The sequence below is a fragment of the Macrotis lagotis genome, chromosome 5 (assembly GCF_037893015.1).
Source record: "Macrotis lagotis isolate mMagLag1 chromosome 5, bilby.v1.9.chrom.fasta, whole genome shotgun sequence".
In the NCBI taxonomy this organism is placed as follows: Eukaryota; Metazoa; Chordata; class Mammalia; order Peramelemorphia; family Peramelidae; genus Macrotis; species Macrotis lagotis.
Window position 1 is genome coordinate 229757872 of NC_133662.1, and position 25552 is coordinate 229783423.

General features: G+C 38.2%; 1 protein-coding gene across 12 annotated transcripts in view; it reads right to left on the reverse strand.

The window, feature by feature from the left end:
* Positions 1–25552, reverse strand: part of POGZ (pogo transposable element derived with ZNF domain) — a 47849-nt gene that overhangs the window by 12269 nt on the left and 10028 nt on the right. For 4 of the 12 annotated variants that reach the window (XM_074188829.1, XM_074188830.1, XM_074188831.1 and 1 more), the window contains 7 exons: positions 23318–23442; positions 22278–22436; positions 6877–7052; positions 3015–3123; positions 1579–1869; positions 1276–1497; positions 684–790 (listed from right to left, as the gene is read on the reverse strand). In XM_074188829.1, coding sequence (XP_074044930.1) covers positions 684–790; positions 1276–1497; positions 1579–1869; positions 3015–3123; positions 6877–7052; positions 22278–22436; positions 23318–23441 — 1188 coding nt within the window. In that variant the 5' untranslated portion in view covers position 23442. Of the gene's footprint in view, positions 1–683; positions 791–1275; positions 1498–1578; positions 1870–3014; positions 3124–6876; positions 7053–22277; positions 23161–23317; positions 23443–25552 lie in introns of those variants that run through there. The other 8 variants (XM_074188832.1, XM_074188833.1, XM_074188838.1 and 5 more) reach the window with 8 other exon arrangements.

Genomic DNA, 25552 nt, shown 5'->3' on the forward strand with positions numbered 1-25552 from the left:
TCATTGTTTCCTTTTTTAAGTATCTGAAAAATTACCCTTTAATAATAGGTTATAAAATTTTATTGGGATTTGAACCAAGTTCATTAGTTTGCAGATTCCACTTGTTTCTTTTTGAAAATGTGGACATTTGCTCTTCTCTGAGTTCAACAGCATGTCTTCACTTTTTCAAGATAGTCTAAAGACCACTGAATGGCTCAGCAATCATATCTGCTGGTCTTTTTACTGCTCTAAGATGCTGTTCTTCTGAGTCTAATTACATGAACTCATTGAGGGCAATAAGTTGCTGTCTGTTTAACCTCCTTGGTTTCCAAACTATACAAAGCATTGCTGTGATAGCGTTCCTAGAGCAAAGATCACTTTCCTCAAAAAAGAAAATAGAACTGAATAGAATGGGGTCCTCACTTAACTCTGAAAAACACTAATTTTAAGAACTAAAGCCTAAAGAAAAACAAAGTCTAGGAAATATGATTTGACTGAAATGCTGAGAGACTTGGGCTTCCTTCAGTCTTTGATGTATCTTTGGACCTTCCAATAGGTCCCATTGAGGTAATAATTTCTTTATCTCTTCTCCAAGAGACAAAAACATACACATTATTCTTTTCTGTTTGTCTTTGCCCCAGCCTCCCTGCTTAATGCTACCAATGATTCTTCAAGCTGGCTCCCGGTACAGAAATGTTACTTACACACATGTGGCCTCTCAGAGCTTCAGTGACACGGAATTGGGAATTGCAGCGTGGGCAGACTTTCCGGCCACCATCTTGGAGGTCAAATGTTGGTATTGGAGAAGTCACTGAAAATGAAAGGAAAAGCAAAGGGTAATGATTTGAGAATATTAAGCACATTGATCTCTGGAGAGTTCTTCCCGGAAGGTATCAGAACAGGGGCCAGGGACTGGGGACCACTAAGTTTAAAGCATCTTCCTGTTGCCTTTTTCCTTATTCCACTATCCTGATCTCATGCTGATGCTTGTAAATTCCTCTGTTCATCAAATCCAACTTTCAAAATCGTGTTCATCAATCTTCATGAAGCCTTCTCTCAGTTCACCTAACTAACCATTACAGCAACCCTCCCCTCAAAGGTCTTGCACAGTTTAATAGCTTACTCATTCATAGTTTCCATTGTGGCCTAGCTCCCAAAACAGATTGTAAGCTTCCTGAGGGCAGGCACCGTGCCTGCTATCTTCTTGAATCTTCCCCACTTTGCTAGTACAATGCTTTGTACTCAGCAGTGGTCCATCAATGTGTGGACTGGCTCGTGATCTTTCAGGCTATGTACCTTTCATTGCTGATGCCTCAGGTCCGCTGCTTCTCTGAGAGCTGTGGGCAGGGCTGTTGTTGGACACCACCATTGGCCCAGGGCTCTGGCCCAGGGAAGGAATGGTGTTGAGGGTATTCACCAGCTTGGCCACCTCATTGCTATTCTCACCTGTCACCCCAGGTCGCTTGACAGTGACAAAGCTGGCAATGCTCACTGCAGGCGGAGAGGGGAAGGAGGGAGCTAGGTTTGCCAGATGATAATCATCCGTTCTCCTGACCCACCCCAATCCCTGCTTGGCCACCCCCAATTCCCAAGCCTCACCTAGCTTGGGATTCGGGGCCTGGCTGGTCTGGCCTGGTGGCTGTACAGCCAACTGCCCCAGCGAGGTCGGCTGCGTGGCAGTGGGAGTGGTTGAGGTGCTGGGAGTGGACTTGGTCTGCTGAGACTGGGACTGCGGGACGGTGCTGCGGATGGTGAGGGTAGCTGGGATGACTGTGGTAAAGGTGTTGGTGGTGGGCCTCACAGGCATCGTGGAGCCTGGCCTCACCTGTGTCATCTGAGAGAACACTTGAGGAACTCCAACTGTTGGTTTAACAAACTGGGTACCTGGAGCTTCAGAGAAGAAAAAAGACATTTCAAACTTCAGTCAATTCACCCAAACATAGTAGTGCCTCCCTGACTGCTTGGAAATACTGGGATACAGGAGAATTCCTTCTTCCAATTGGTTTTGTGAACTCATCAGAGGCTAATACAAGTCCCCCAAAAGATTCCCGAGACTCAAGAAGGCACTAGATATTCTGATAAGAAGCATTAACCCAGGCAGACAACCAGGAAGAGCTTGATTTTGAATGGGGAAGGGTGAAGAGAGGATAGAGAACACAATGTCATGCTTGGCTTTGGGAAAAGAGGGGCTTGCTGTCAGATTATTAAAGGAGCTTTTCTGCCAACCACATCCAGATAGAAGCCTATTTGGCCTCCTGAAGTAAAGAACTCATCACTAGAAGTTGTTAAAGGAAACACATAAGCAACTCTAGAATTAAGGAAGGAAGCATGGCATAGCAGAAAAAGACAATATGTATATGAATCCCAGTTCTACTGCTTACTAGCTGTGACTTTTCTGAGCTTCAGGTTCCTCATTTGTAAAATAAAAGAGCAGGATTAGATCATCTCTAAGCTCCCTTCCAACTCCAATAGTGTAATTTTGAAGTTTAAGAGTAAACTGGTCATTCTGAAGACTTCATGACCAGTTAAGAAAAATAAACTTCAGGGTAGAACTTACAGTCCATAAGCCAAAACAACCCGCATGAACTGGAGTAACACCTGGGAAGTACTGGGGGGAGAGGATTGAAAAAGAAGTTTTAAATCTAAAAGAATTATGATCTAGTCAGTGACAAGCTAATATTTTTACTTCAAAGAGAATGAATTTACTTTATTCATGTCAAATACAGCCACAGGTAAAAGAGAGGTTTTTATAAAACCCAACACCATAAATGGAAAGACCTACAAAGTATTTCAGAAAACAAAATATGGAATTCAGGGATTAACTACATGTACCCAGAGAATTGAAAAATCTAGAAATTGATGGAAATGAGTGGCTGAAAAGCAGATAGGGCAAAATCCTATTTAAGTGCCTCATGCTAGCTGGTAAGAATCAGGTTTTTAAAAATTAGAGTTAAATTTTTAATTAGTGAAAAACAGTAAAATGAAAACCTATTGGATATCATTTTAGTTCAAGTGTCTGAATACTTTTTTCTTACCTGGGACTAGTGTAATTGGTCTAACTGTTTGGCCTTGCTGTACATTCAACACAATTCCAACCTGGTTCATTGCATTTTGCACAGGTCGAACATTCCTTACTGGAAAGCCCTGCATTAAAAAAGCAAAACAAACTTAAAAATGTGAATACAAATCAAAATAGATCAGAGAATGCCCAGAAATCAGACATTAGGTACTAGGTAAAATATGGATCTGAATACACTTCTCAGATTTTGTCATGTCCCTCTGATGTTGGAACTTTTAATGAATGAGATGAACAGTTTGGGGACATCCTTAATATGCAAAGCTAATTTGGACACATTACTTCAAGTGATAAAAGCCTACTTCCTGCCTGAGGAGGTCTGAGTCTAGAAGAATTGGTCCAGCCTTAGCTCTGTCTTTAAATAGGTGAATACAGTGAAAGAAAACTGAAGCCACAGCAATTACAGGAATGACTCGACAGGCAAAAATCATAAACCTAAGGAATTGTTTGAAAAATCCGATTCAAAGGTCATAAGTCTTTGCTAGATTTCTAACCGAGACTGCTGGTAACTCAAGGAGCCTCAGGGTCCATGGCAAAAAGAAGCTTTGCTTAGCCTCCGAGCCAGGCCACCTTTCTGCCTTAGTTCACCATGCCATTGATAAGTGTGTTCTCTCCTGACCAAATCTTTTTCCCAAAAATTTCTACAGACGATATTCACTTGACAAGGATTGCAAACTTGCCTCAGGTAACAAAGGAAGCACAGAATTGTCAGCAATTCGTGGAGAAGTCTAGATGCCCAAGGACAACAAGTTCTAGCAAGACTCTGCCATCGACCTGTGTGTGCGCGCCTCAAACAAAGCAGCAATCATATGATAGGAATGGCACCTCACTTAATTGGGGCTCACTGCTAAGTGCTCCTTGTCATCAAAGGTGCCACAAACCACAGCCACAAGCGTTCATTCATTCACTGACATGTAATGAAATTTTGTGTTTCATTTTGGAAAATATCTTTTCACAGATAGGTGCTGATAATCAATCCATGAGCATTGATTTTAACTGAGCATAGTCTAACTTGGAAAGCTTTTTATAGAATTCTATTAGGCTTTTATCTTGATCCTGATCTTTTAACATGTCACTGTATTACAGACAAAACACTTCTAATTGAAGGTCAGATGGAAGCTCCTCAATTAATATTAAATATATTCTGAAATGTGGTCTTTTTTTTTGTACCTGCACTGAAGTCAGAAAAAAAAAAAAACACTACTGCAACTGTAGTTTGAGCTCAGGAAACAGATTCGCTATAAATAAATGGGAAATCTTAATCTTGATTTTAACTTTTGGCAGCATGGGAAGTAAAATAATAAAAGTAACAACAACCACCACAACTAACATTTTTAGTAAATGTTAACCTACTATGTGTGAGACACTGTGCTGTGCTTTTTATACTAATTCTCACAATCACTTTGGGAGGAAGGTGTAATTAACACTCCCATTTTATAGGTGACAAGACACAGACCAATGAAGGTTGAGCATTGTGCCAAAGGTTACCCAGTTACAAGGTAGGTGAGCTCAGGTCTTCATGGCTCCTTGACATAAATATGTATAAAGGAGTTTGTCATTACAAGTAATTGTTTTAAAATTAAAAAGTGTGAGCTTTGCATATAAGCACTTTTGTCTTATAATTTTTAAGCTAAATCCATTAAGAAACATTATATATATCAAATCTGCAGCAAAAACTAACTTCCGATCATTTGGTGTTCAACATGACTGAGGCAATTCTTGTTCAAAAAAATTCTGATCTTGGCACTGAATTCAAAAAAATTATGATAAAACTTGACCACTGGCATATATATGTATATGTACATCCATCTATCTATCTATCTATCTATCTATCTATCTATCTATCTATCTATCTATCTATATCTGCAAGGCAAAGGGGTTAAGTGACTTGCTGAAGGTCACACAGGTAAGTAAGTATTAAGCGTCTGAGGTTGAACTCAGGTCCTCCTGACTCCAGGGCTGGTGCTCCCACTGCCCCCTCAGCTTCTACTTCTGACAAAAGTTTACAGAATTGATAATGTTTAAGGCCATGAGACCAAATGAAGTTCATCAATGTCAGTTCTAGTTCAGTAACACATGATAGATTCAAATATTCTCCACAAAGTACTTGATGAATATTATAGTGAATAACCATAGCCTTTAAATACCTATCACTTTCACAAGCTTTATAAACTAAACCTGCTCTACCATCACTGTTTTTAACTTAACATATTCCATTTCAGGTTGTACTGAATTAGTATTTTCTTTTTTTTTAAGTTTTTTTTTTTTGCAAGGCAGTGGGGTTAAGTGGATTGCCCAAGGCCACACAGCTAGGTAATTATTAAGTGTCTGAGGATGGATTTGAACTCATGTACTCCTGACTCCAGGGCCGGTGCTCTATCCACTGAACCACCTAGCTGCCCCTGAATTAGTATTTTCTAAACTTCTTTGAAATTATTTTCACTTGTACTTAGTTTATGAAGCCTGTTCAGAAGCCAATTCTTCAGTCACTTTAGACTTATTAATGACTCCTTGAATAAACAACTTACCACTATTGGCAATATCAACAGTGAAGAAAACTATTCAAAATCTTTTGCCTGGTTTTTTGACAAGTGATATTATTCCCAACATCTCAACTCTTCTTTCTGTTCTCACAGAGAGTTTTAATAAGTTTTTAAACAAATCTTTTTTCCCTGGATACATTTCTTTGATTTCATGATTTAATAAACTCATCATCAGCAAATGGCTTTCCTTACTTGGTTAACAACTGGGCCATTTAGAAACTAGTTTTTGTTACAGCCTCATTTTCATTTTTTATTTTTATCAATAAATTCTGCTGTAACAAAATATTCCATTTTAAATTTACTATTTGTTTTCTGATTGTTGCTTTTCTGTGAGTTGAGAATAATGTCATATGTGCTTCCTCTCATAATGGCAATGGCCACTGTATTCTTTCAGCACAGCTCTAGTGCTACTGCATAATCAACAGGACTTTGCTATCTAATTCGAAAACAAAATAATTCACTTTGGCCTTGAAAAGCATATGACATTGAAAGACCGCTTTTCTTTTCTTGTTTTGATAAGATGGACATGCACTTGCAACAAATAAGTAAAATGTTATGATATAAGGGGCAGCTAGGTAGCATAGTGGATAAAGCACCGGCCCTGGAGCCCAGGAGTACCTGGGTTCAAATCCATCCTCAGACACTTAATAATTACCTAGCTGTGTGGCCTTGGGCAAGCCACTTGACCGCATTTGCCTTGCAAAAACCTAAAAAAAAAAGACATGATATGGCAATACAAGAGGCATTTCTGTCACCATGTTATCACTGCAATTTTAAGTTAAGTGTGAGAGCATTTAACTGTCACATTTACTCTATAGCACTAAAGCAAACAAAGGTAATACATAAACTAATGAACATGATTTATTTTTCAATAAAACTTTTATTTTTGGATGCTGAAATCTGATTTGTTTTTTTTTGGTTTTTGCAAGGGAATGGGGTTAAAGTGACTTGCTGAAGGTAATTATTGTCTGAGGCTGGATTTGAATTCAGGTCCTCCTGACTCCAGGGTCAGTGCTATATAAAATTTGAATTTTAACTAATTTTCATATCAAGAAATACTATTCTTGATTTTTTCCAACTATTTCAAAATGTGAAAACCATTTTTAATTCACAGGACATATGAAAACAAGTGGCAGGCCACATCTGCCCCATGGACCATACTTTGCCAACCCTTGCTCTAGATACCCAAGGATCCAAACTGAAAATACAGTTCCCATGTGGCCATGTACATTTTCCCATGTACATTATCAAATCAGAGAAACACTGAGGCTCATTTACCTGTGTAGTGATGAATATGGGTTGTGAGGTCACAGGGGAATTAGTAACATGGTTGGCATTCTGCATGACCTGGACAGGCCTCAATACTGGTTGAGTGACCATGGTGCTCAGACCTGAGGCTGGATTCTGTGTCAGGATCAGTGGTTGTCCACCTTGCTGAACCAAAGGATTGCCTGCTAAAACATTAAAGGAAAAGAGAGGACAGTCTGTAAGAAAAAATATCCATCAATGCTGGGGGAAACACCATACTCTCAAACAGGAATGAGGTCCTTTAGATATGGTGACAGGATCATTGCAATTTAACTGCTGGGGGAAAAAAAATTCTGTCATCCAAAAGTATTCAAAAACCCCTGACAATCAACAAGTAAACCAGGGCCTGGGGAAGAATCTCACTGACAACTCTTACCCATGCTCTTATAAGGGAGAGAAATTAATACTAATAGCTTACAATATGTCTCTCCTTCCTTTTTTTAGAATCAAGCACTGAGGATAGAGAACACTACAGATAACAGTGGACTTGGTAGATGTATTGGTTAGTTTTGGTAAAACAATTTCTTTTTTTATTCTTTATTAAAAACAGCAACTCTCAAGGAGGTGGAAAAGGGAGGAATAGATGAAAAAATGTAGGTGATTTGAAACCAGATGGAATTAATGAAAAATTAAAATAGCTCACACTTGTACAGCACTTTGAAACTTGCCAAGCATTGTCTATGTCTTGGGAGGAGGTACTGTTTTATTATTTGTACTTGTATCTTTAGTCCTCATCCTTGGGCACAGCACATGATAAGCATTTAAATGAAGGCCTCCTGACTGATCAGTTCATCTCATCTTGATCCTCAACAATACTGTGAGGGAGGTGCTGGATTATCCTGATTTTTCATCCTCATTTCTTACCCAATAAGCTCCAGTGGCTCCTATCACCTCTGGGTTCAACTGAAAAATCCTATTTGTCTTGCCAGGGACACTGACCTCCCTGGTGGGCATTTTCACTGTCCATCTCCCCTCCCTAGAATCCTCTATTTCATCTCTACTTCCTGGCTTATAACAACAACATTCATAATAGCAGTGAACATTTGTCAGATCTGTGGCAAGTGCTTTATAATTATTATCTTATCTGATCCTGACAACATCCCCAAGAAAAAATTTGCTGTGTTATTCCCATTTTACAGATGAGGAAATGGAGGCAGAGTTAAGGGACTTGCCCAGGGTCACACAGCTAATAGGGTTGAACTCAGATCTTTTTTTTTTTTAAAGGTTTTTGCAAGGCACTGGGGTTAAGTGGCTTGCCCAAGGCCACACAGCTAGGAAATTATTAAGTGTCTGAGGTTGGATTTGAACTCAGGTACTCTTGACTCCAGGGCCGGTGCTTTATCCACTGTGCCACTTCACCACCCCCTCAGGTCTGATTCCAGGCTCAACCTAGAATTCTGTCTAGCCACCCACCTAGCTAACCTGGGGCCTTTGAGGATAGTTAAAACCCAGCCTTCCAAAGTCTTTCCCAGCACCTCTTAATTTTGGGGCCTTCCCTCACTGCCCTGCCTACAACTTATTGATACAGAGTAGTTTGCAGTCTGTCTTTTGCCTTTCTTTGTGTTCCCAAGTATCAGCACACTGTTGAGTACATTACACATGCTCACTGACTGTCAACATATCTGAAAATCTGGATAAAAATGAGACAGAACATGGTCCTGTAAAGATGACCTGGGTAATGTGAAAAACTCTTGTGAATAGAGATCTAAATTAGACAAACCCAACTTCACTGAGGATTAATTTAGCAGTTGGCTGATCTAACCCTGCCAACCAACAATTAATCAAGGTCATAGAGCCCCAAAGGAGAGAGAAATACCCTGCATCTTTGTCTTATTTGGAGCTTGAACTGCCAGGAAAATGGCATGCCTCCAAGAGTGAAGGACAAAGGTCTTTTACAGCATGCCAATAATGAGATTGCCAGGTCAGTTTTCTTAAAAACATCAGGACTGATAATAAGAGAAAATGTATAAAAGCTTTATACCAAATGAAAGAGTAACACCTGCAAAACGTGACAATTTCATGAGTAAGTAAGGTTAATTACCCAGAGAATTTTTAATGCCCTGATCCAGGAGAATAACCATCATGTAAATGTTTTTAAAATCTTTTTCCCCCACCTTTGATAGCCCTAGGCTTATTCAATTAGATAGATGTGAGAAACCACTATCTTAGGTTTACTCATGCTAAAAATCTTAGATGAGCAGAGGAAAACTGTAGCTCCTCATTCTTTAGGAAAGGAAGCTCATAGTTACTCCTTCATGAAGGTGGTAGAACTTCATCTGGACCTTTGAGCCAAACCTTGAAGTCTGGGGTGGCATAGGAGATTAATGAAAAACCTTGCCTGGCCAGAGAGGTTCTAAGAAAAGAGGTAATGCTAATTATCAAGCAGAGTGAGGGAATGGGGTGAGGGCTGGCTCAGTCAGGAAGACCCTTGGGTAAAAACTCCAGACCTGAGCCATACTAGGTGTGGGATCCTGGAAACCCAGGGAGCTGAGTTGGTGGAATAGTTTCCTCACTGAGAGGTCCCTAAAGAAGAACTGAGTTCTGATAACCCCTTGTCAAATCTGTTAAATGTGAATTCAGGGCCCAGGAGATGGGCAGAGACAAAGAAGCAAGAATGGTCATTAGTCTAACTACTTTCCAGAGGGTTAATGACCTCCAGTCAAGTCATCCCTCTTCCCATTCATAAATTTTTGATCCTGAGTCTCAGTTTCCTCATTTGTGGGGTGGGGGTAGGAATAACACTGGTGTTTGTTTTGCTGGGTCATGAGGTGACCTATGAGGGAGATAATGTGGTATAAATCTTGGACCTGAAGTCAGGAAGACTCAGTCCAGATGTTGCCTCTCACAATTCCTAGCTGAGTCACCCCAGGCAAGTTGCTTAATCTCTTTACACCCCAGTTTTCCCATCTGTAAAATGGACACAATGAGTGTCTACTGTATTTCCATGAAAATAACACAGGGTCTTATATTAATTTTTGCTCCAAAAGACACATTAGGGCTTATTTTCAGGGGATGTCTTAGTTATTTATTTTTTTCCACATACAACAATCTACTTTTTTTTTTCAAATAGTCATGAAATCTTCTGGAACATCATCATAACTCTCCAAACACCAAATTAAGGCTTGAATTTCTTGCAACTCCATTTCCTGTAGAACCATTGGCTTCAAACTCTCATGTTGCAATAGAGCTCTCCTTAGTGAGCAATTCTTGTCCATGTAGCCTGCTTGTGATGCATTGGCATCACAGCTGCCAAGTGATTTTATTCCATGAATTCTTCACCCAAGTCATCACCTCTTGCAGGCTTGTCTTCACAAAGTTTCCACATGAATTCTCTCCATTCTATTTTCATCGTAATCATTGATTTCCATGTGCAAATGGCTTGTTTGAATGACCTGTTTGTTGTAATATCAAGAATCTGGAGATAGGCAGTCTTATTTGATCTCTTCTTCCCTTGACAAGTTCTTCATGTCTTTAGTGGGGCAAGTTTTAGCTGAATCCCAGACTAGCAGACCTCTTTGGTCACCTTGCAAAACAAATGGCAGGATTCAACTGACTCATTCCCTTATAATGCTTTGGGGCACCAGGCTGTTTCAGTTTTAAGAACATAAATGCCTGAAATAGTCTTATCAATCTCTCTTGCCTTTAGTGATGATGAGAATGGAGCTTTCTTTCCATCCAAATGAACTGCCAAAGTTCAGGTACACATGCGCCTCTCTGACCAGTCTGGCCTGTAAACACTGCAGTTTCATCCGCAGCAGTCACGTGGGAGAGCCAGCAACAATGGACTTGAATGCGAGTGCATGTTTTATACATTCAGTTATCATCCAGTTGGGTCAGTGTGGTCCATCTGCTTAGAGACAGTGTTGTGATGCTTTGAATTCTTCTGGGTAGATTTCTAACTGTGGTGCCATTGCAGGGGCAAATGCCTGAACATCAGCTCTGTTCACAACCAAGCCTTTGCTCTCCTGTCAGCAATCCATTCACAGAGGATGTCTTTCCAGTTCAGGAAATAATGGTTGCCGACCTGATCCACACTTGCGCTTCTTGGCATTGACTGAGGCCATGGGACTAGGCCTGCCAGTTTCCAATCACTCAGAGATCCAACTTCTTCTCTGCAGAAAGCCGTGAGATTCTTGTTCCCGAGTCCTCCACGATTCCTTCCTTGTACTCTATGGAATAGCTCTGTCTTTTTTGTATTCATCTTGTCTGAGGTCAAAATCTTATTCCTTTTATATCTACCATTAAATCAAGTGTTAACTGAAGAATTACAAGACAGGAGTGGCTACAAAAGTGATGACAGTTAAGAATGACGGTCCAGGGGTGGCTAGGTGGTGCAGTAGATAGAGCACTGGCCCTGGAGTCAGGAGTACCTGAGTTCAAATCTGGCCTCAGACACTTAATAATTACCTAGCTGTGTGACCTTGGGCAAGCCACTTAAGCCCACTGCATTGTTAAAAAAAAAAAAAAGGAAAAAAAGAATGGTGATCCACACAAAAAGGACGAAAAATAGTGCATTAAGTACATTTATTACAACAAACTGATATATTGAATTTTGAAGATTCATATTAGACACAACCACATCCTTTTGATATCAATCATGCAAGTTACTCATACATTGTAGCTGTCCTCTGATTGGTCACTGGCAATAAGTTTTGAGTTTATCTGTTTACATAGGCATTTACCCTTCATCCTAAAGCACCCACTTGGGTATTTACAAATACTTAATTATAATTCATATTTTAATTTAAGTGTTAATGTCAATAATATTACTTATATTTAATTATATATATATAAATAGTATCATATAATTCAATATATCCATCATACATCGCAATGGACACACTAAATGCATTTGTCTGGCTGACAATCTTAACTGGGGTTTAATATTTGAAATAGGGCTTAAATTATGAGCATCCTGAAAAAAATGCTAGGGTTTATTTTCCAATTAGGTCTTATTTTCAGGGAAATAGGGTACATCCCAGAGCTGTCATGGGGATAAAAGGAATTTATACTTATAAAGTACTTTGTAAGCCTTAAAATGTAGTATAAATGCTATTACTACTGTAGTTAATTCCTCATGTGTAAATGAGAGGCCCAAGAGAGAGATCTTCTATAATTGTTTTCAGCTCTAAATCTTTGATCCTAACATCAGTCATAGAACCATCTACATATGGCCCTACAAGGCTAGGGCTTCCCCGCTGAGACTCTCTTTCATCTAGAAGTACTTAATAAATGATTAGAAAGGAAGGAAGAAGAAAGAAAGCCTGGAAAAGGGGACAGAAAGAACTGAGTTCAAATCCTACATCTGGTAGCTCCTAGACGTATAACCCAATCTCAGCTTCCTTATTTCTTCATGGGATAATAATAATCTTAATCCTTCCTACCTTGTGGTTTATGAGGCTCCAAGGGACAGCACAAAACATCACTTTATCTGTCAGTTACTCTTTCATGCTGGTTAAAAAACCCCAGGAAGAGCCAGGGATACTTTGATTGTAATCTTTTGACATAACACCACAAACTTCAATTTTTGAATTCATGAGATGAGAACTGATATTTAGGACTATTCAGTAGAGAGCAGACAAGCTGACACACTAGAGGAGGAGGGGAACAGGAAGCTTGTGAAGGGGCCAACTGGGGTCTGTTACCCTGTGAAAATTGCTGAGGATTTAGGTTTGCTAGAGGTCCTAACCCTTCCATTAGTGGACCAGCAGATGTCCTGTTTTGTGAAGGTTGTCAGATATCACCATAATAGTTGGTCATCTCCTCCCAAATGTCCAAAAGTCAAAAGGGCCTCCCTTCCAAGATAAAGTATGATGAAAAGAGAAGCCATACAGAAAGCAAAGCTGAGAAATGTATTTTCTTAAAATTCAAGGCAAGCTGCAATAGAGTTCTTTCCAGCAGCCAATCCTTTATACTTATACCAATACTGCTTTCTGTTTGGCTTCTCTTCCCATCACACTTAAATGATTTGAGTAAAAGGGTCCACCTTTGGGCTGTGTGTCCAACATCTAAGCCCTTAGGTGCAAAGAGACACCATCAGAAAGTTGGCCACCAGGTGATTTTTTTTGGTCACAGCAGCTCAATGAAGACAATTTGTTAAGACCCAGATTAAATCACTAATTTGTGAATTATCAAAAGTATGCAAATTGAGATAGGTACAATATTTTATTTATATTAAGGCAATTATTTTTCACTAGATTCAAATACCAATTAAAGAAGCAGTTTTATTACAACTGAAGACAAAGTTCTGTTCTTGAATATATGTTACTTATAGTCTTATTTGGACTTTTGGCAGTGTTTTGGGATGGGGGATGGCAGCAGAGTTTACTCCACTTAAGAAATAAAATGAAATACACACAATTAGGAATACATACAATAGAAAAATAAGCATATTCATAACAGTGATAAAGAAACCACTGGTGAACAACCAGCATGGCAGTACGCTCACGATGGAAGGACTGGCCAAGAGTTACACAGATTGAGGTATAAAGGATCATAATTAGAGCTGGTAGAGAAAATACCCACATAAATGCAATCATAAATGAGCCAACACATCAAAGTATGTACTCATAAATTTTCTAAGAATGGTAGAAAGGAAAAATAAGTGTCTGGCTCAACATTTTTTTTCTTTTTTTTAGATTTTTGGAGGGCAAATGGGGTTAAGTGGCTTGCCCATGGCCACACAACTAGGTAATTATTAAGTGTCTGAGGCCAGATTTGAATTCAGGTACTCCTGACTCCAGGGCTGGTGCTCTATCCATCGTGCTGCCTGGCCGCCCCTCAACTTTTTTTTTTTTTAAGAAAGATTTGAGTTTTACAATTTTCCCCCTAATCTTGCTTCCCTCCCCCAACCCCCACAGAAGGCAGTCTGTTAGTCTTTACATTGTTTCCATGGTATACATTGATCTAAGTTGAATGTGATGAGAGAGAAATCATATCCTTAAGGAAGAAAAATTAAGTATAAGAGATAGCAAAATTACATAATAAGATAACGGGTTTTTTCCTAAATTAAAGGTAATAATCTTTGGTCTTTGTTCAAATTCCACAATTCTTTCTCTAGATACAGATGGTATTCTCCATCATAGCCCAAAATTGTCCCTGATTGTTGTACTGATGGAATGAGCAAGTCCATCAAGGTTAATCATTACCCCCATGTTGCTGTTAGGGTGTACAATGTTTTTCTGGTTCTGCTCATCTTGCTCAGCATCAGTTCATGCAAATCCCTCCAGCATTCCTTGAATTCCCATCCCTCCTGGTTTCTAATAGAACAACAGTTTCCATGACATACACATACCACAGTTTGCTAAGCCATTCCCCAAATGAAGGACATTTACTTAATTTCCAATTCTTTGCCACCACAAACAGGGCTACTATGAATATTTTTGTACAAATGATGTTTTTACCCTTTTTCATCATCTCTTCAGGGTATAGACACAGTAGTGGTATTGCTGGATCAAAGGGGATGCACATTTTTGTTGCCCTTTGGGCTTAATTCCAAATTGCTCTTCAGAAAGGCTGGATGAGTTCACAACTCCACCAACAATATATTAGTGTCCCAGATTTCCCACTTCCCTTCCAACATTGTTCATTGTCTTTTCTGGTCATATTGGCCAGTCTGAGAAGTGTGAGGTGGTACCACAGAGATGCTTTAATTTGCATTTCTCTAATAGTGATTTAGTGCAATTTTTCATATGACTATGGATCACTTTGATTTCCTCAGCTGCAAATTGCCTTTGCACAGCCTTTGACCATTTGTCAATTGGGAAATGGCTTGTTTTTTTTGAAAATTTGACTTAGTTCTCTGTATATTTTAGAAATGGGTCCTTTGTCAGAAATACTAGTTGTAAAAATTGTTTCCCAATTAACTACATTTCTTTTGATCTTGGCTAGAGTGGTTTTGTCTTCCACAGCTCAACTTTAAGCAAAGTGAAAACATTTAGCTGAACAAGTAGAGGTTGACAAATATTTGAATTCACACTGAAACTTTGCTAAGACCTGCAAATGAAAACAACAGAATCTTAGGGTTTAAGGGATTAGCTAATACACTGCTCTTCCCGCAGGCAGTGAGACTCCATGTGTTTTTCAGTTTGATTATCTGCAAGGGAAAGAGAATCTTTCAAATCTCTGGTCAACCTGTCCTAGTGGATTTAAGAGGTACGAAACACTTTTTTGGTATATAATCTGTTCTTTCCTTTTCCAATTCAAGCCCACTCAATCTTGTTTTATCCTCAATGGAAATGGAGAACTTACTACACTGTTTTCAATAATTCATTTAATAGTCATAAATCTAGTCCCTAAGTTCTATCAGTTCTTTCTTCACAGTGTCCCTTGGGACTTCATGAAACAAATATTTACTGAGTTCCTGCTGTGTATAAGGCATTGTGCTCTGTGCCTGCAAGGAGCCTACAAATCTTGTACAGTAAATAAAATACAACAAATAACTACAATATAGGACAATAGCCAATATACACCATGTGAGCAATACAAACCAAATATTATATACAAACAGAAGGAGAGGGAACAGGGAAGATGAATTTGAGACCCTAAATAAGAAGGTAAATTTCATCTCACAGCCACCAAGACAGATGAATTCTTAAAATATATGACAGAATAGAGCAATATCAAGTCTTACATGCATCCTATATTTTGAAAGAAAACATTTCCAAAGGTTAAGGAAAAAAATTTAAACAAGATTTCATAGACTAAAATCATTCGTGGAAATCAGTCTAGGAAGCACGAGAAACTCTCAGAAATTAAATTCTAAAGACACAAAGGAAAATAATCCTGATAAGGAACAAAGGAGGCCTTGTTTAAAGAGACCAATATGGAACTACTGGGTACCAACTCAGTTAAAACCTGAGTTTAAGAAGATGTACACAGAAGATACCTGGCAAGGGCAGGTAAGAAGATATATGTAAAAAAGCAGAATATGGTCTTCAAATAGTGTCAAAAGAGCAAAAGCTCCAAATGAATTGGGGCTGGTGAAAAAAACTAAAGCTAACAAAAACTTTTTAAAATTATGCTTAAGGACAAAGAGGACAAAAAAATTATGACAGAGAAGGTGGAGCTAGTAATGTTTGATTCTCCTTTCCTCTATCAGAGTAAATGATCAGAACAAAAATGGTTACCAGGAAACTATTTTCTAAGAGAGGCAGGAAAGAAGTAAGAAGCTAGCTACTTCTGAGGATTACAAAGCACCAGAGCAAATAAATTACATGCCATGTTAATGAAGGAACTGGTAGATGTGACTGACTGGTGAGATAGAGATAACTGAAAAATGGTGAAAAATGGCAAAGATAAAATAGAACTAAAAATATCTCAAATTTCAAAATGGAGAAGAATCTGGCAAAATACATAAATTTATTAATAAAAAATGGTTATGGAACATGTGAAAAAGTAGTAGTGATCACAAAGAGCCCTCAGAGACTCATCCAGAAAAGACCAAAATGGCTGTCTGAATGTAGGGTAGACCACCTTCTCTCACACACATATCTATTCTAGTAAAACAAACCTGAAATTTTTACCAGATCTAATAAGGATCAATAGATTTAGGAAAGTACTACAGGAAGTGATTTCTTCTACTACAAAACTGCACAAGTTAGCCAGTAGGCCATGGGGCTTGAATCACTGATTTTTTTTTCATGTGCTGATCAGCTTTGCAGATCATTTTTTTTAAAAGTTATCTTACAGAAGATAGCGCTCTGGGAGGGGAAGGAAGAGGGATACCTGGAGAAATTTTAGGTAATGAAAGAACAAAAAGACATTAACAAAAATTTATTTAAAAAAATAAATATATCAAACTAAACAGAGAACTGGGTGGAAGTTAAGTGGGAGGGAAATGTCACAACCAAAACAAACTTCCTTATACTGAAAGTAAAATCAAAGTGGGTAAGGGAAAAAAAAGAACTAGACTAAGATGATGCATTTGATTACCCTTTGGACAATTAGGAGATGGCTAAACACACTGCATTATGTTAATGGAATGAATTAGAAGAATTAGAATACCTATAAGAAATGACTAAAAGAGATGACTAGAGAATCCTGGGTATATAAAATAAGACAGAGTGAAATGTGCATTACAAAATCAGGAGAACAATTTCTATGAGGAGAGATACTACCAAGAAAACCAACTCTGAAAAACAGCTCAAATCAAAGTAGTCCTATGGAGGATTTATGAAGAAACATGTTACCCCTCTACTTCCTAAAAGAGACAGCTCTGAAGATGCAGAAAATAAATCTAGCTTCTCTCTACCTATTGCTACTGTACTATTACCCACAAGAAAACATAGAAATGTTTTGCTTTGTTTTGTGATGATGTTGTTGTTCAGTTGCAACCAACCCTATGTGACCCTACATTAAGGGTGTTCTTGGCAAAGATACTGGAGTAGTTTGCCATTTCCTTCAGCTTATTTTTCAGATGAAGAACTGAGGCAAATAGCGTTAAGTGACTTGCACAGGAACAGTCATTAAGTGTCTGAGGTCACATTTGAACTTTCAGCATTCAATCCACTGAATGACACTTTTTCATTTGGTGACTTCATTAGTTCCCATGAATTAATTATCATCTCTTTAAGGAAGATGCCCACCTTTGTGTGTGTGTGTGTGTGTGTGTGTGTGTGTGTGTGTGTGTGTGTGTGTGTATGTATACAGACAAATCTCTCTAAAGCTCCAGTTAAAATTCATTTCATTATAGTGAAAATAGAACTCATAATATTTTCTATAAAATCCACCTTATATCATTTTATAGAAACTGAGACAAATAGGGTTAAATAACTTGTTCAGACTTAAGTGTCTGTTGGTGTCAAGGACACTATCACTCTCACAGTCAACCAGCTTCTCATAACTTCAGTGTTACAACTTGACCATTCATTCTATATATGCAATCAGTTGCCAAATCTGTTTCATGATCTCCAAAGTGTCTCTTGCATTCATCCCCATCTATCTACTCATGTGGTCGCTACCCTCACACTTCTCACCTGGACTCTAGCAAGAACCTCCTTGGTCTTTCTGTCTCAAGCTCCTCCCTGCACCAATCCATCCTTGCCACAGTTGCCAGTGATTGTCCTTAAGCATAAGTTTGACCATGTTACTTTCCCACTCAATAAATTACAAAGACTCTTTATTTTTACGATCAAATAAAACTTCCCTAAAGCTAATACACATTGATGCAAAGTGAACTAAACAGAACCAGGAAAAGAAACAATGACTATACCAATCTAAATGGAAAGAATAACAAAACAATTAGAACTCAGTGCTGCCCAGTTATGACCAATATTGATTTTAAGGAAGAGATAGGAGAAGGCAGTTCTAAGGAAGAGATAGGAGAAGGCAGTTCCCTTTGATTCTTTGCAAAAGTAGGGAATTTTGTGATGTGGAAAATTACATATGTCATGCTTTTTCCACAGGTTGGTCTTGCTGAACTGTTTTTTTTTTCTTTTAGAATTTTTTGATACAAGGGATTGTTCTCTAGAAAGACATGGAACAAATATATATTAGTAAATAAAATTTAATTTTTAAAAAGCTTGGCTCCTTAAAAGCCTTTCATAATCTGATCCTTACCTTTCCAGCACTTCCTTTACTCTATGACCTAGTCAAACTGGCTTTCTTAACCCATCTTACTCACAATATTTCATCTTCATTTTCATGTCTTCATAATGGCTACCACTCATGCTTGGAACACTTTCCTTTACTCTCACCTTTGCCTTTTAGAAACCAGTTTCCTTAAAGCTCATGTTACCAACCAAATGAAATCTTTCTGGTCTCCCATCTTGTAGGACCCCAAATTAATTTGTACTTCTTGTGGAGAGAAACAGACAGACAGACACAGATACACACACAGAGTTTCCTGGTAAAATGCCAGCTCCTCAAAGGAAGGGAACATTTCATTTTTGTGTTTGTATTCTGAGTGTCTGACATAATACATGGAATGGAGGAAATATTTAATACTTTTTGGATGGCTTGTTCCAGAGAGCCTTCCCTGCTGCTGGGTCAGAGAAGAGATTAAGAGTGTCTTTTGCTTACATGAACTGATGATGAGTGAAGTGAGCAGAACCAGGACAACATTGTACAACCTAACAGCAACACTGTGTGCTGATCAACTATGATGGACTTGTTCATTTCAGCAGTACAATAATCAAAGACAAATCTAAAAGACTTGTGATAGAAAACACCTTCTATATCCAGAGAAGGAACTGTGGAGTTTAATGCAGACCAAAGCTTACTATTTTCAATTTTAAAAAATTTTCTTATGTATTATTTTTTCTCTCTGATGTTTTTCCCATTTTGATTTGATTCTTCTTTCACAATGTGATTAATATGGATTTATGTTTAACATAGTTATACATGGGTAATCTACTCTGTCAGGGGAAGGGAAGGAGAAAAATGTAAAACTCAAACTTTGCAAACCCTGTTGAAAATTATTGCTGCATATACTCAGAAAAATAAAATATTGAGTCATAAAAAGAAGAGTGTCTCTTCAAAAATCTCAAAGTGTACATTAAGAAACAGAAGCTACATACAACACCTTGTCTTTTCCCCAATTTAAGGTGCTAAATCCAAAGTGAGATTAAGAAGTCAGAAAAGCTGCTAGAAACATTATCCCACATCTGGAAAGCTGTAGTTTCTCAAAACAAGGGAATGCCAGAAACTTCTATCTTTCACCTGCTTCTTTCTTCCTATATCTGTAATCCAACTTTGGACCCTTACACTGGTAGTATCAGCAATAGGCCTAAAAGTCATGAGTTTTGCTTTGTTTCTTCCCTTTTCCCTTTGCTAGAGACCTCCAAGAACAAATGGAGGGACAATAATTAGTAGTTGTGTTTTTGTACTTCTCAGAGAGATCAAAGGACTCACAAGGTGACTACATCAAAAAAATTTAATTTCAGGAAATCTGCTTTAACAAAGTAGGTTTGTGAACAGGTTACTTTCTCTCTGATGTGGTCACTGATTTACAAGAAAAATCATCGATTTATAAATTGCATTTGCTGATAAATGATAGGAAAAAAACAGAAAGGTGTCCCTTATCATTTCCTGAACTTCCCCAATCAAGGCAAGGCAGAGGCATCCATATAATCACAGACTTTCAGAGTTGGAATACCATTTATTTAGTCTAATTTATATCTGAACAAGACTTCTTTTTATGATACACTCAAGTTATTGAGCTTCTGTAAGATTTAGCTTTCTAGCAAAGAGAAATACTATGTGGAGGAAAACCATTCCAATTTTAGACAGGTTTATTAGAAAGTTTTCCCTTTTTTTAAATTTCAATTTCCCTTTCTGTAACTTCTACTTACTGTTCCTAGTTCCATTTCTTGGAGCAAATTAATATTTGCTGAATACTTATATGCAAAAAGCTACACTAGTTGTGAAGCACAAGCTAGGGTTCTGAGTGGAAAAGTAGAATATGTATTTGGGAAAAGCTAGGAGTGGGAAAGAAGGCTGGAAAGTTTAGGATGCAGCCAGATTGTGTAAGATAGTGCATGCTCACCTATGATATCAAGTCTTTATCCTGAAGGAATCAACTGGTGAATATTAAAAATGTCTAAGCAGGGGAATGAGAAGAAAAAAACAACAACAATGCTTTAGGAAGACAAAAGTATCTACAGTCTGAAAGATTACTAGAGAGACTAGAGGCAGGAAAATCATTTCAAAGCTATCTATTCTATCTATGAGGATAATAATAAAGGCCTAAGTAGAAAAGGAAAACGTAGAGGAGATAATTTCAAAAGAAGGAATAATTCCTTTCCTTCTATTCTGGAAGGAATGAATAGACCTCAGTGTCCTACAGAGGCCAGAGCAAATGTTTTAATGGTTGTTATAAGAGGTGGCTATTCAGAAATATTAGGTGAGCAACCTAAGAGCCAGAAGCATTAAGTAAGATTGGAGTTGGAGTGATTTCCTAAATTTCCAAGTTGCTTAAGATGCAAAATGAGATTCTCTTCATGGTCGAGCAAATGCTCCTTGAGAGCAGGAATTGTTTCCTTTTTGTCTCTGCATTCCTAGCACCTGACACAGTTTCCTACAAAGGGGAGAACTAGTTTCAATTGAGTAACTTGTGTGTCTTAATGGAATAGAGACATATTAGGAGTCTTAACATTCAGAAAATATCTATGATGATGAACTGATAGAGAATTATATTGGAAGGGGGAAATTCTGCCTCAAAGTTATTTAGCCCATACCCTCATCCTTATTTTTTAAAAGACTAGAAGAAAATAAAAAGAGAAAAATATATTTGGTTGTACCAGCTCAGGCCCAAACTTTCAGATGGTAGTGTGAAGACAGTCCATTTATGAAGTGCAGATGGATAGGCCTTCAAAGTGGCAGAAACCAAGCAGCCATTCTGACATGGCAGATTCTCTGATGAATAAACTTCCACCACTACTACAAAGGCAGGCAGTCACCTTGGATATCATCACTATCTTATCTCCTTCTCCATTTGGGAAGTAAAGAATAACTGAATCTACAAGGAAAAGGAAGGATTCTAGCCAGTTCAGTTAGAATTCTGCCTCAGGGGCAGACTTTTTGTTTTTAAGATAAAAGAATTAGGAACTCAATATTTAGGAAGTCAAAGTTTCTTTCATAAGGTGTCCTCAGTAATAGTCAGGTGGCCCTTGGTGTAGTCCTACTCCAGCAAGAAGAGTTCAGCACTAACAAAGCAAGGGCAGTGCCAATCATTGAATCATTACTTTGCTTTGACTCCTATTTACTCCAAAGATTGGATTCAAACCAGCAACATTTACAAAGGCATTATGGATACAAAGATGACAAAAGACAAAGATATGTATCCCCAAAGAATCTGTAGTCTAATGGAGGGGAGATAAGATACAGATCTAATGTTACAAAACAGAATGTTCTAAGTAAAAAGTTTATACAAAGCATTGTGGGAAATGATGAAGGAGAGATGACTTTCTACTGGGGGAGGGGGGATCAAAAGAGGCTTCACAAAAGAGGTTGCTCTAGACTTAGATGTCAAAGAAAGGGATGGATTTTAACTAGTATAGATTGGGAAAAAAGAAGTCCATTCCAATTCTAGTTGGGGAAAGCATGAATAGAGGCACAAAGGAGGGAAGGATAAAAACAGGAAAGAAAGTAATCCTGTTAAACTGGAACCTGAGAGAACATGAAGAGCAGAAATATGAGAGAAGGCTGGTAAGCTGGAGCTGGGTTGTAGAGGTTCTCAAATGCTAGAAGAAGAAATGTATACTTTATTCAAGATGTACTAAGATTTTTGAGTAAAAAGATGTGACAATAGTGATGCATTAGGAAGACTGGATGAAATGGCTACTTTAAAAAGGCTCAGCTGTCCCAATGACTTTTTTGTTCTCCCTTCTTCAATTTTCTGACCAGGAAGATTTTCCAAGGATCCCACTTACCATTGTTATTGGCAAATAGTGTGACAAGCGTCTTCTTGGCACTGTCGCTGTTCTGTACTCCGCTGCTACTAACGGTGGTGGATGTAGAGAGGTGCCCACCAACAGAAGCATGGGCAACGATGGGCACTGGAGCTGAGACTGGCTGCAGGCTCACAGAAACTGTGGGAAGGGGAGGTACAGTCACTTGGAGACATATGACCCAGGGATAGAAGACAAAGAAGGAACCTGCCCGTGCCTTCCCTTTCTACTTCTGTGAGATTATCGAAGAAATTTCCTGTTTCCTGGATGACTCTGAATCCCCAGATTACTCTTCCTCCTACTTGTTCCTAAGTCTTCCACTGAGGAACAATGAATTCTTCCCTGCCTTTATGTACTGATCCTGCTGGTTATGTTAGATGATTTATCCACTGCACTAAGTATTTAATTTTGTGTTTTATTCAGCACCAGACAGACAGGGCTTAAGAACATTCTGGTAATGTCACTGCTACTGGCTTCATAATCATGATGATACCACGCTGAATTCAGACTAGGCCAAAAAAGTCATTAGAGCAACTGGTTATGCTTTAACAAAGAGAAAATACATCATCCAGATTCAAGGGTAGACCAAAGTGTGACCCTGAAACACGAACCTCTACTATCTATTCCCTGAGACAATACACAACAAAAAACTGATGAGCTCAGACGTAACTGCTACAGAAGTGAAAACATGAAATAATGTGTAGTTTTCACAGAGAAGTACAACTAAATACACCTACTGACACTTGTGTTTGGAATAGGTAAAGAAATGCACACAGTACCACCACCACTTTGTACTCTCTTATCAACTTCACAGCACCTATGAGATAATTGTAATTTTCTTAGAAAAATTAAGAAACGGATCCACCTGTAGGATAAAAAATAAAAAGTAAAATGGCACTCAGTGCCACAGTAAGATATCACTGCATACTTGAATTTTTCCTCCATTTCACTCTCAAACAGAAATGCTATATAGATCAATGAATAAAACAATTTAAATATGAACTTTCTAACAAACTTGTTACCTGTAGCTGTTTTATCCACTAAATTATAATCTTCAACCACAGAATCCTCAATCACATCACTGATCTTCTGCCATGGCTCCAGCTCCTCTTCCTCACATTCCATAAACAGGTCGGTATCTGCCATGCTATATGAGAAACAAAAGGATGAAATGGTTAGTATAGTCTGGAGTAAAAAAATCAGTCAGAATATATAATCATATTCCTGGATCCACTGGTAAATGTCCAGATTTCCAGTGATCTAGGATATAATCTTCCTGTTGTATAAAGATTTTGTATGTAGACCTGAAACACACACATATTTATAACCAACTACATAAAAAAATCCATGGCAGGCAAGAATTTTGTAAAAATATTTTTATTGATATTTTTACATCACTCCCTTTCAAATGCACTTCCCACTCCCCTTTCCAGTATTCCCTGTAATAAACAAAAATCAAAGAGGAAAAAGAAGATCAGCAAAACCAATCAGTACATCAATGACGTCCAATGGTCTCGCAATATTCTGCACCTACAGACCTGCCACCTCTGCAAAGAAGGCAAAGACTTGCATTCTCTCTCTTTAGAGATGACAATTTAAAAGGCACTTAGGCCGACATATACCTGAGAGCAAATCATTTAATCTTTCAACAAGATTGAACAAACTCTCTAAGTCTATAAGTTGCTGAGTAACTATGTGCATTGATAGGTAATTTGTCTTCACTGAGAGGTCTCTAAGTCAAAGAAAATTATAGGACCCAATCTAAATAAAGAAAACACACTAAAGAATTGGTTCTCATTTATCTATACCTTCATTTGTTGTTATCAGCCCACTAGGGTTCAATTATCTCTATTGCAGATGATTTTCCAGATAAACACATTCAACTCCTCTGAGAAAGAGTCACACATCATGAACTTCCCATTGGACATTTGCAACTATGTCATGAAGACATCTCAAACTCAAGATGTCCAAAGCAGAACTATCAATTACCTTCCCCCAAAAAAACATTCCTCTTCAATCACCCAGGTTTCCAATATCAGTATCAACTTGGGTTCCTCATGATCATATCATCTCACATATCTGCCAAAATCTTGTTCTTTATAGAATCTCTCCTATACAACCCCTTCTCTCCCCTTAGAGTCATTCCTCTCATTTATAAATCCTTGAGTGCCTCTAGCCCTCTAATGAGTCTCCTTGATTTAAGTCTCTCCCCACTGCAATCTATCCCTACAGAGCTACCAAAGTGGTTTTCCTAATGAATACTATCTGATCAAGTAACTCACTCCCTATTCCATTAAGTCTAGTTACTCCGTATTAATTCTAGGATCACTTCTAGGACACCATTCCCTTTCACACATTCTACAGACTAGTCATGTTGGCCTTCTAGCTATTCCTCATAGACAACAAACATAATCTCTAGTCTCCACTGATGATCTTGGGCCTGAAAATGCTTTCCTCTCCTCACATTCCTTCTTGTATTCACTTGGATTCTTTCAAAACTCCTCAGTTCTGTGCTACCTTTCTCAATCTCCCAGATGCTTAAATGTCTTCCCTTCTACAGCTACCATGTATCTACTTTGTATCTTTTGTATATATATGTAGTATGTATGCATGTATGTATGTTTATAGGCATGAAGTCTCTCTCTTTAAAATGTAAGCACCTTGAAGGCAGGTACTGGCTTGGCTTTTTCTTTGCATCCCCATAGCTTTACAATATGGTGTTTAGTACTTCCTAAATCCACACTGATTAACATGCCTCAGAAAGGAAGATTCCACTGGGCTGATGAATATCATTGATTGCTTCTATCAAAAAAAAAAAAAAACCAACCCAAAGACAAACGAGAATCAGTCTATCCTCAACAAAAACAGGAGAAAGGCAGAGACAAACTTTCACAATTCAATAGTAGACCATATCTCTATAGCTACACAACTAGCAGATAGGATTCTACTGCACTGTGATTACTGATTTGGAGGGGGGAAAATAATCGATGAAGATAACTTTTTCAAATGTCTACCAACATCAAATGAGGGTATAAAACAATAAACAGTTTCACCTATGGTTTTTTTTTCAAGTATCTTGTACAGAGTCTAAACTAAAGAGAATTGACCATCTATTGGTCAAAACGTCACATGTGATATGCTAATTGTATGAGGTCAAGATGCTACACAGACTTCTTAATAGGATCTACAACAATGTGAAAGAAATTAGTCTAAATATTCACACTAAAAGATGAATACTACCTATACCATGACATACC